Genomic DNA, 12,315 nt, shown 5'->3' with positions numbered 1-12,315 from the left:
TATTTTTATTACTAACTATATGGGCCAGGAATAAGAATACGCATCACCATAGCCGTCACGATGGATGTAGTGAATTCGGTACAACCGTTTCAATTTGATTGAGTTTGCGTTACATCGGGGCCCGTTCCACGAAAAAAGATCGTTAAGTCCAAAGATCTTTACAACCGACTTCGCTACAAGTGGAGTGGACTGTATTGTAAAATGTGGAGATCAGATGATGCAGTTTTTTGTGCAGTGAAAGAAAACACATGAAAAATATACTCACCAAATGAGGTCAAGGGAGCTTGAAAAATGATCCAAAAACAAACAAATATGTCACACTGTCACTTTCATCTGCTTCCATTCCAGCTCGTATATTACATAGACTATTATAGTAAATAGACAAGTACTAACTTCAACTATGAGTTGCTACCTGAACTATTGTGCGAGATTTCATTGGTTGATTTAAGAGAGACAGTGTTTGCTCGCAGAGATGGTGTAATCTGCAAGAGCTTTAAATTCAAATTTGCGAAGCGTGCTGACAAAATGGGTTACTTCTCAGATTCAAGCCTTATGGAAATAGATCCATCATACTTATAGGTGAAGTTTTACAATTTGTAAGTATTAAGTAATAAAAGGCACGCTAAAGTTAAAGAATATGGCACCAATAGAAATTCTACAAATTTGACCCTAGCCTCGATTTTTGGCCAATACCTCCATTCATGGATTGCGAGAAGTCAATTTTTTTGTCAGCACACCTCATAATTAATTCCATTCTCTGCAAGCTGTCCACGATGCCTCATGCTTGGGTCTCAAGTTTTGCTACAGTTTGGTGGATGTTTTCTGCGCCCTGCTCCCCTAGCAAGCCTAGGCCAGAGCCACGTTGCTTGATGAATGTGATGCAAAGATGCCCCAGAAAATGTTGTTGTGGAATGGTTTTGTTTGGAAAGTGTCTTCTATATAAAACCATGTAAGAGTCAATTTTTGTCTGGAGTGAAGGAAGCAAATCTTTCTCGATGGGTAGGGTGTGTGAAATGGTTTCAAGAACTTAGCTGAAAGCATGATAGAGGGAATTAAATACGTTTTTGGTCTTTACTTCTTTTTACTGTTATGTTTTAGTTCCCACAAGTGCAGCATAGTTCACCGAGAGAATAAGTACGTTGCTCATAGCTGTGCTCTATAGCTGAGTCGGGCCGCCGAGCGTACGGTTAAAATCTGTACTTTGCAATACACACTCACATTAATCCGAGCACAGGGTTAGAATGAAAGACGCTCCTGTTTTAACAGTCATACCACACGGAAACTTGGCTTTTAAGAAAATAACATGAGCAATCAACCCTAAAATTCACATTACTGTTGTTGAGATATATATACACACTTTTCAGAACTATTTGAGCGTAAATTTTGAGAATTTCTTCCTCAAATTAGAAGTATTAGAACACAAACCCTATTGGTCGTAGAAACAAGATGTTTTCACCACTGCAAGAACAAGAATGATACTTTGTCTTGTCTAAGCGTACGTTAGTGTAGAAGAGATTCTGATCTAGAAATTTCTAGACGAATGTTCCCTAGTATGTAGTTCTTCTGACTTTGAACAGGATCCACAACCGGATACTCAGGCCCAGTTCAAATGCCTAAGAGTTACCACAGTTCCCTCCACTCTGCCCTTCCCGTTATCGGACACCCTGTGGTCAAAAGTTCATGGCTCTCGCCTGTGCGGAGCTCATAACTAAGATAGCCAATATTGGGCAAAATGTGATGCAGTGAGTAGCACACCTTGACTCTCAGAAACTCCAGTTGTCCCAACTTTTGATATGTAGCTCTCCAGTTCGGAGCGAAACTTGATCTCCGCCCCATATTGGCCATCTGTACCATTGTCCACCAGGAGGAAGTGGGTGTGGTTCCGGTCGAGGGCAGAGGAGCCCCTAGGTGGATTCATCACGTCCTCAATGGCGTAAGTCACAGGCCACAATCCTTCGTCCTGAGGGTACAGAAAAAGACCATTGCAGATGAAATTGTCCAAGACGGCCAGCCATTGTCATGGAGAAAAGTGGTGTTTTAGACGGGTGGATGTTTGGGACAGTGCTATTATTTTTAATATTTTTTTTTTAATCAAGGGGTGGGGGGGGGGGTGAGTGGGAGAAATGCTTAATTGTACAGTTGATTGTCATGGACAGGTGGCCATTAGACAAGATTCAAAAGCAGCTATCTACACCTCTCTTTCATGGCAAAATTCCATTACGGCAGTCAACAAATCTAAAAACAAACCCAGACAGGTACAGGTAATACTTTAGGCCCACACCAGAATAAACCTCGCATTTCTTGTCACAAGTAGCCATAAGTACCCTTGCATCTCATGACTATCCTTTGTGAATGTTCAAAAATGTTCAATTAGATAACCAGCATCTGTTGTGTAGCAGTTAGGCACTGCCATGGTTGGCCGTAACTTTTCTTGATGGGAGTGTAAAAAACACCTCCATTAAAAAAAGGAGTCATCACTAAACACCTTCCTCTATGGAAGAAGACTGTCGGTAGTTGGTTTATTTTGGGAAAGTAATCGAGTACCTGTTTGACATTGAAAAAGAGAACAAGGGCAGGCCGAGGCGTGAGCCACGGACCGTGGAAGACAGACCTCAGGAGCATGAGTCGCAGTCGAGGCGCAAAAGATTTGTCGATTTGTCACCAGTCGGTGGAAGTTGGATCACTACAAGAGGTTGGTGTGTATAGTTAAACCACAAAGACTACTTTTATTTCCTACGATAGCAGAGGAAAAACATTGAATCAGGCTTCGTTATAAATGGTTTTCTAAAAAATCTTTGAAAAATCAGTTAACCTTTTGACTCTTTCTGTACTAAACGTCAATATAGTCAATATATCGGTGCCCTTCTTTACACCTTTTGACCATGTACTGATAATTTGTGATAAAAAAGGGTTAAGTTCTTGCCTCTTTAGTCTACAGGACTCAAGTGACCTCTCATCCTCAGGCATGAATCCAGTAAGTAGAAGAGTAAAGGTAGCTCAGGTCAGCAGAGTTAGAAAGAAGGTGGATGGTAGGTACTCTCGTGTAATTTGCTCCTTCTCTCCGATCAAACATCTATCATCCTCATTTCTCCTTTTTATGTGTGTTTGTTACTCTCTTGTAACACCTCTAATCTTTAGCACTTATATGAACTAATTGATATTTGCAAGTGCCATAAAACTCTTACTAAAACTAAAACAAAGAGCCAAAAAGTTTTAGTACAAAGACTCTCTTGTCCTTTTTAACTCCCAGTGGAGCATAGGCATCAACAACACTTCTCCTGTGAAGCCTGTCCCGTGCATCCTTTTCTAGCTGTTTCTATGATGTCCCCGCCTTTTCCATTTTAGCTTACACCGCTCCCTTTCATGTCATCTTTGGTCTTCCTTTCTTACGTTTTCCTTGTGGATTCCACGTCAAAGCCTGTCTGATGATGCTTGTCAGGGGTCTCCTCCTTTATTGGCCTTTAGCTTGTTCTTTCCCACTGTTGAGCATAGTACAAGGACACTCAGAAATATACTCACGTCCTCTCCATCCAGAACCAGTTTGTTGGCCACACAGCCCCAGGTGGCCACTCCGAGCGCCACACACTCCTCTCTGCCTCGGCCCGACACCGTGATGTGATCCCGCACCGCCTCCCCCACAAACTCCATCACACCCGTGGCAGTCCCACCAGTTATGATCCAAGCACCTGAGGGTAATATACAATAATAAAATAATAATAAATAGCATTTGTGTAGCACATATCCCTGCTCAAAAGCAAGCTCTATGTGCTTTACAATCTATATTATTACCCAAGGCAGATCCTAAAGCATTCTCAGCTTCCTGAGAAGCACACAGTGCAAGCAGCCAATTAAGCGCTTTAACACTAACAAACTTACAAAATCTTTCCATGTCTATAGCTGGGTACCCATTCCCACCTGGGTGGAGAGGAAACTTAGCATATGATAAAGTGCCTTTTCCAAGGACACACTATTGGGCCCCTGGCAAAGTTTGAACCCACAACTTTTCAGCTGCAAGCCCAACAGGAAGAATTGTATAATGGTTGGAGAAGTGTGATCACAATAAAGTAAGTATCTGAACTATTGATTTCATATATGAGCATTATGAGACAGTAGAGTAGAAACATATTTTAAAGTTAAAACACTGTTTGTGTTACTGTTCTGAAAGAAGCCAAGCAAAAATACCATCAGGAAGCATCAGCCGAATGAGACAGAGTAAATAAAGAAAAAACAAAGAGTCTTAGATTGAATGTGACCAGGAAAAATAAGGTTTACATTGCTGGTCATTGATACAATAACTGCTAAAACAGGAATATATGTTCATACTTGTACGCCGTATGTCAACAAACAGGTTGCCGAGATAGATTTCTTCATTGCCAATGATACGCCTCTTTTTCATCGTTGTTATCAATACAAGTTGCTGTTGTTGCTATCGATCCAGCCTCTTTTTCATTAAACCATACAATACAAACAGTAACTATCACAGATTACAAAATGATTACAACCACACCTTGTCATTCTTTTAAAAAAATTTGTTACAACAGTTCAAAGCATACAAGAGAAAGAATGACTCACCAGTATTCACAGCAGCCCCTATCAATCCCTGTTTGAGTAATGAGCTGAGACGAGGCTTCAGCTCAAATCTTTGGGCTCCCCCAGTGACAGAGATGAGTAGTCTTGGCTTGGGCATTTTCCAGTAGTCAATCAAAAGTTCCCAAATCAAATCTGGTCGCGTCTTGTAGTCAATTCTAGCATACTGGAGAAAAGGAATAAATTCAATAATTCCATTTCAAAGGAGTCAGAAGCATATATGTGTCATGACACAGTGGAATCAGACCCTCGTGAATTCTTGAATTATTTATATCAGCTTAAAGCTTGTTCACTTTTCTTGCTTTTGATGAAAAAAATATCCATCTATCTTGAATAGAAGTCGAGACATTTGCGATCGAAAGTGGTGGGGGTCGCCTAGTTTCAGAGGTAAAATTAACGAGAAAATGGCCACCAAAGTCAGGTGAATCCTATAGCTTGAGAGTACTTGGAAACTGAAAAAGTACATTTTTTGTGCCTTTAATCATGTGTTTTTAAATAGACATAAAAGGTGTTGAGCAAGAAAAAAAAACTCCACCAAAAATGCCAAACTGGTGAAGAAATGCTGATTTCTTAAATTTCAATATTTTGACGAGCGTCTGATTTCACCACGCTGCCTTTCATATTATTATAGAAAAAATTTAGGAGCATTTCACTGTATCCAGCTTAACTGTTACTAGAGAGCCTTGAGAATGTTTTATAATCATTTCTGTTAAAATAATAATAATAATAATAGATAGCATTTATATAGCGCAAATCCCCGCTCAACAGCAAGCTTTATGCATTTCAGAAACTATACTACTACCCCAGCAGACCTGAGAGCATTCTGAAACAACCTCAACTTCCTGGGAAGCATACAGTGAAAGCAGCCATTTATAAGCATTAAAACACTAACATACTGACAAGATCTTTCGCTGTCTATGGGTGAAATGAGGGAACTTTGTGTAAAGTGCCTTTCCAAAGGACACAACGTTGGTCCCGCAGCTCAAACTCCCAAACCTGCAACCCCACAATTATGAGTCATGTAGCCTAATCACAGAGGGTGTGGTGGCGGAGCGGTTAGTGTGCTTGTCTCCGAAGCGGAAAGTCTGGGTTGGAGCCTCAGTTCGGACACATGTTTTTTCCGCCCCCTCCTGCCCACCCAGCAGTAATGGATACCTGCAGGAAGTTGTTTCACTAACAAGGCAATCCCAGATGTCCGGATCAGATGCGGGAACAACTTAACTTTAGCCTAACCACTAGGCCGCCGACACCACATCATCATCAGTGGGTATAGTACAGCCCTGGCTTATACTTTGACATCATATAGATATTGATTCACTGTTTTGTAATTCAATACATGTTCAAATGATCAAGATGCAATATAACATTTCCTGGAGGTGTCGTCTCTGACTCAGAGGTTGACGTTTAATGACACTCCAGCCTTCACGGTCGCGAGCTGCTGTTGCACATTCAGTCATACCAAGGCCACAATATAACATGTGCTATTTGTAAGAACAAGTACTTGATGAGTAAAACTTACCTTACTAACTCATTACATCAAAATCTAATATACAGACAGAAAGTAACAAAATAACTAAAATAGAATCATATACTCACAGGAGAGTTGGGTGTACTACTGCCAAAGCCTCGGAAGTGAATTTCTCCAAAAGAGTCACAAGGTTCTGTAAATGTATGGGTCTTTGGGTGCCAGATTTCTGCTTTTGCCTCTTTTGGCAGCACAGTCTTATCAGGGACAGGAATAGCTCTCTGCTGATGCCAGACTTTGTCCCGCCCACAGAAACATTTGTCACTGTGGAGGTCAGCCAAAGGACACAAACAAATAGTATTTTTGACAATATTCATAACTGATTGCATCCTGACCGTGTTAGGACACTTGACAGTTTCAAAAAACATCTTAAGCATTTTCTGTTCCTACAGGCCTACCCTTTATAAGCTTTTAGCGTCATTTTTTATTATAGTTGTTCTGTGCTTACGTCTAAATGAAAATAGTCTGTGAATGTATGTGTGTGTGTGTGTGTGTGTGTGTGTGTAAGTGTGTGTGTGTGTGTGTGTGTGTGTGTGTGTGTGTGTGTGTGTGTGTGTGGAAATATATATCGCATGAGAAGAAAGGAAGTTGTAAGAAAGGTTTTTAAAATGGTTATTCCAATGTAAAGCGCATTTAGCTACTTTTTTGGAAAGGCGCTATATAAATGTTATGTTATTATTATTATTATTATTTGGAAGGGCAGGATTCCAAGACGTTAAAGTGAAACTAAATTTATAAGTGGATACATAAATTCTCATGATATGCAATTCAAAGTATATGATATGTAAATACTGAAGTCCCACTAAATTTAAATACTCCAAAAACAACTCTACTCTTTTTTTGCTATGAACTGATACAACTGCCTTTTTTTCACACCATATAATCAGGTGCCGATAAATCATGGCACTGTAAAACAGTTCATCCATCTATACTAGTGCATGTCAACCTTTTTACAATCAATACCTACTTTTGGCAGCTTTAAGAAACTAAAATGTTCCACCTCCGTCTATTTTTAAGCAGGGTGTAAAATAAGATCTGTCACTGCCTGAGTGATTCCTATTGCCAATCAAAATTACCAAATCCCCCACAAGTGAGTGATGCTGCCCAGGTTGGCAAGCACTGCTCCATACAACTCGATCTGTATTATTAAGATCACCTTCTAATCAAGACCACCTCCAAATTAAGAACTGTTGACTCATAAATGCTACGCTACTCTGAGCAGAAAATAAAAATAATTAACTGATTCAGCAAGCAGATTATCTTGACTCCGGACGCAAATAGTTTGTGACCACCTCGTGACCTCAAGAGTGGTCTCACAAAAAGTTAATAAAGAAATATCTAAATTTGATAAAACCGTTGTGTGGCATATAGAAATGTTCAGAATTTTAAAAAATACTATTCAATGACACCAGAAAAAAGAGTTGAAATGTAGGTGGTAAGGAAAACAGAAGAGAGGAAAGAGACAAGAAGCAAGGGAACAATAATATAACAGCCGCCCTGAGGGGTTCTGTGTCAAAACACAGTTGACAGTCAGCCGCTGTGAGCAGTGCCGCGGGCTGAATCAGCTAAACATGAGCATAAAGAACAAAACAGTAAAGGAAAACAACATGGCCCAGTGTTTCAAAAGAACACACTTATCCCTTTTCCAATTTGAGTGCAATTTGTAAACATGTACCATGTGTCACGTCACGGTGGAATCGGCACTCAATTTTGGGGCATGTGGTGTTTTTCGTATCATCCTAAAGCTTGTTCATTTGTTTTGCTTTAGATGAAAAAATACCCATCTATGTTGAATAGAATTCAGTTGTTGTTTTTATAGTAAGGTTTTACTGCGCTCGCAACTGCATAAGGTCATATGAGCGCCAAGGGGTGGATGTCAACAGAGAAGTCCAAACGGGGAATCAGGCTTACTCTGCTCACCTCTCTACCTCAACAGCACAAAGTCTGCTTTGACTATCAAGGCACCCCGGAAATAGCAGTTCACAAGAAAGTGAACAACTTAAAAAAGAAGTAGAGGAAAAATTACGATAGCAAGGATGAGTAAAGAAAAGGCAGCAGTTCCCGCTATGTTGTTCCGGCACAGTATGAGTATGACATTTATAAATCAGGCATTTACAATTCTACAGTGAAAACAAGAACATGTTAATATCCCCCCCTTTGGGAATGGCCTAAAGACATTTCAGTCAGTAGCACTGCCCTGGCAGGGGGGGGGGGAATAGAATTAAAGATCTTTGCAAAAGAAGGCGATGGGGGTTACCTGGTTTCTGAGGTTAGCAAGAAAATGGACGCCAAGATTTGGTGACTTCCATAACTTGAGAGTCCTTGGAAACTCAAAATTCACATTTTTTAAAATCTCGTTAATCAATGTTTTTCGGTAAAATCCACACAGAAACATCATTTTACATGGACACAAGTGTCGATCGAAAAAAAATTTGAAAAAAAAGGCAATACGATCAGAAAAATGCCAATTTCTTTGATTTCATTATTTTGACAAGCGCCTTCTTTCAACACCATGCCTCATATATTTTACTTTCACTTCAGAGATGTAAACACCCTGTCCCACAGGACCATTGCCATAACTCTCAACAAAGACCTGCTGACTTGTCAGTAAAACATATAATTTGTGCTAATAGTCCCACCAGAAAATGCATGAATTCAGTTTGGTGTAAATGTTCTTTTTTTAATAAATGTAGGTGTTTTTTACACTCCATCGACAAAATTTATATAATTTCGGAGGCAGGCTTCCAGCACCACCTGCCAGGGCCAACCCAAGCTGAGAGGGATACAACATAGTATCCAAGCAGCAAGAGTCAATAAAAATTTCGTCCCCTCACGGGAATAGAACTCTTCTGCGTGAAACAGGGAAGTGCCTAACCGCACCACCACAGACTCCAGTACTCAGTTTTATGTGGTTACTTCAATGTATTACACGTGACATATATACCTGTTTGTTTTGCGATCCCATACAAATCTGTTGCATTCTCTCTGGAATATTGTGCTTGATATGAAGGCAGCTGTTTCACTCTAGGAAGATAAAAACAAAAGAAAATCAAATACGTATACATGGTTGAGCATTTTATAAATTGTGCTTTCACTTACAAACCCAGAGTTTAGACAACCAATGAAGTGGCTCATTACTGAAAGGTAATATATTTCTGAGTAATCTAGCCTGCAATACATTACATTTCCTTATTGTGAAAAAAAGTAAGGAAATACAAAACTATTGTGGAGAACAAGTGAAGAAAAGTTACTTCTTCCCTTCTTTTGAAGAAACTGGTGAGATCATCTTCTTTTTATTCCTCATCTTCCTCATCTTCCTCTTCTTCTTCTTCTTCTTCTTCTTCTTCTTCTTCTTCTTCTTCTTCTTCTTCACACACACACACACACATACAAACACGCACACACACACACAAACACACACACACACCACCTAATATCCTAACTCAGTGCCCCTCCCCCTTTCCCTATCATTGGGCCAACATCTTTCTTCTTTGTGCTTCAGAGGCATGCAGATTGGAGCAATGAGACTGCATGCAATTTCATGATCCAATGGTAATCCACATTCTACTTCTACATACACTTTGAAAGTTGCACCTTGTGACTATTGTGAAAAAGTTAAGATTTTCAAACATGCAAACTAGGACTTCTTTTTAAAAATGTGGACAGGAAAATTTAAAATAAAAGAGTAAACTTAAGGCAAAAAATTTTTGTCTAAACTTTCCCCCATATCAAAAGATTTCCAGGCAAAAATCAAACTTACACCCTATGAAAAAGAAAAAAAAGAACATACCTGGATCATCAATTTGCTGTCGTGTTTTTTCATGCCCACACGACTTTGAGGTCTCTTCATCAAAGGAATATCATTGAAACTGTCCTCAAGCTCGCTTGTCCCACTAGCAACAAGACCCCTGCTCTGTTCTAAACTTTGACCACTCGTAACTGACTCCTTACGATTCCTCAGAAAGTCAGCTTCAATATCTAAGAGCCCATCCTCATTCTTAACTGCAGAGGCAAGAGAGATAATTGCTGGGGCAGGAATTCCTGTGGTGGGTGATGAAGGAATTGGTTCTGATTTTGACACGGACGCTTTATTTTCAAGAACAGTCTCGGCGATACTGTCAGATGCAATTTGAGAGGGATATTTCTGGGCTAACTCCAGAGAATATAACGCTGCTGGAGACATGACCTGCCCATTTTCAGCACCCGACGAGTGAGTAGAGAGATGCTTTTTCTTCTTTGGGTCTTTTGATGACCTCCTGCGCTTCTTGGACCTTCTCTTACCAGAAGAAGTGTGCTCTTCATTGTAAGATTCAGCATCTGACAAATTGGTACTCCTTGTCGAAAACGTTGCGTTGTCAAAGTGGGACAAACGCTCACCCGAGGCAACGGAAAATACCGGGACGTCAGTTTGGGGCTCTGGCAGAGGGTCCACATGCTTTGTCCACCTATCACTGTCTGGTGACTGTCTTCCCTCAGACACATCAATGCTCCATGTGACACTTGACGGTTTCCCTACTCTTTTACGAGGCTTTTCTTGACCAGCACGTCGGTGGTGAGGAGGTATTCCACTTCCTGGACGAAGAGGAAGCTGTCCTTCATTATTGTTTAATTCCCCATCTCTGGTGTCTCCTGGCCAGCTCATGCTTCTGAAATCACTGGAAGTCAAACTGTTTAAATCATTCAAATTGTCAAGCTCTCTCTCTGACCCTACACTTGAAGCTGCTGAGAAATATTTTTTTGATGTCTCCTCTGCTTTTGGCATCTTTCAACATGGTCCCTGAAAAAAGACAGAAACATTTCATTCAGATTATATCAAATAAGCAAAACAAATCTACAGATATAAAATTATGTTCAACCTTCTCAAATATGCACCTGTCCAAGACAATCACCTGTATAAATGACCACTTCACACCCCCCACCCCTCTGCATATTTTCTATATATTATAATGACATCATCCAAGAGGACCACCTTTCTAAAACTATATACATATAATATATCCTGTCTGCAAGCTGTTCAAAGGTTTTATGAAAATTTTCAAAAGACTTTATTGCAGTTTCTAATTTGTGGTATCAGTTGTTATAATGTGCTCAAGAAATATTTCTTTCAAAATGTGAATTCTAAACATTGAAAAAGGACAACTATAGCATCCTAAACCCACACCACATCAAGACAGAACACACAAAAAACGGGATACACGCGATAAAAATTGGGAAAATCGAGATGCTTGAAATTTGGGGCAAAAAATCTGGATATTCCAATTAAATCCGAATGAGAGGCAGGTTTGGAAATAAACTACAGTCGAACCTGCCTTAACGGAAACCTGTGTAAAACGGAAACCTGTCTTAACGGAATATCCCCGCTCCCCCCTTGATATATTCCTCTTTAATTACCTGTATAAAACGGAAACCTGTCCAACGCGGAAACGGAAAGAAAAATCCGCTCTCTTCCGAGGGTTTCACTTGTCTAAGACGGAAAATGCTTTGCCCGCTCAGCCCTGATTTGAAACAAAACTCGCAAGTTTGATTCCGCCGGCTCTAAACTTAACGCCATGGCCATGCCGCTGGGCGAGGAAGGGGAGTAGGGGTGCAATGGGGGTAGAGTAGAAGTTACCCTATGTTACCCCATCATGTGAGCACTGAGCGCTACAGATGGTCAGTGTAGTGTGGGTGTGATATCTCACGACTGCCCGTGAGAGTGCTCGAGTAGCCAGCCACTACGGAAACTTTCCTGGGTAGCCAGAAGCCAGAGGTGTGAAATTAGATTGACCAATGCCTGCCGCCCTGATTGTACGGCCTGCTAAAAAAAGAGTTCCTCGAATCGTTGTTACAATGATGACAGTGAGGGGTGGCATTGGTGGGTGGGGCTAAGGGTGGAAGCAAAGGAGATGTTCAAACGTTTCTGTTTTGAATACGTCAAACAGTGGTCCTATGAAAGGCAAGCACTGGTGGTAATTGGATAAGTAAGACTGACACATGTCACTATCAGACAGGATAGCAGCTCAGAGGTGTGAAGTTTTGACCACTGCTTGCCGATCGGACAAGCGATCCTTGATCTCAACGGCTGGGCCTTTGAACCCCCCACCCCTAAATTCCCCTGTCTAAGACGGAATTTTTTTCCCGCTCCCTTGCGATTCCGTCTTACACAAGTTCGACTGTAATTCATTATTCTTCAGAGCCATCCCAAGGTTCAACTTCCACTCTTT

General features: G+C 40.6%; 1 protein-coding gene across 1 annotated transcript in view; it reads right to left on the bottom strand.

Moving 5' to 3' along the window:
• LOC101848023 (transient receptor potential cation channel subfamily M member-like 2) overlaps nt 1-12,315 on the bottom strand; it is a gene marked incomplete in the record, with an annotated part of 50,699 nt that overhangs the window by 36,664 nt on the left and 1,720 nt on the right. Inside the window, 6 exon segments of the mRNA XM_005091920.2 lie at nt 1,756-1,960; nt 3,520-3,686; nt 4,573-4,753; nt 6,184-6,376; nt 9,057-9,136; nt 9,903-10,889. Coding sequence (XP_005091977.2) covers nt 1,756-1,960; nt 3,520-3,686; nt 4,573-4,753; nt 6,184-6,376; nt 9,057-9,136; nt 9,903-10,874 — 1,798 coding nt within the window.

The sequence above is a fragment of the Aplysia californica genome, unplaced genomic scaffold (assembly GCF_000002075.1).
Source record: "Aplysia californica isolate F4 #8 unplaced genomic scaffold, AplCal3.0 scaffold00037, whole genome shotgun sequence".
Taxonomy (NCBI): domain Eukaryota; kingdom Metazoa; phylum Mollusca; class Gastropoda; order Aplysiida; family Aplysiidae; genus Aplysia; species Aplysia californica.
Note: the sequence above shows the minus strand (reverse complement) of the source record. Positions and strands in the feature narration are given on the sequence as shown.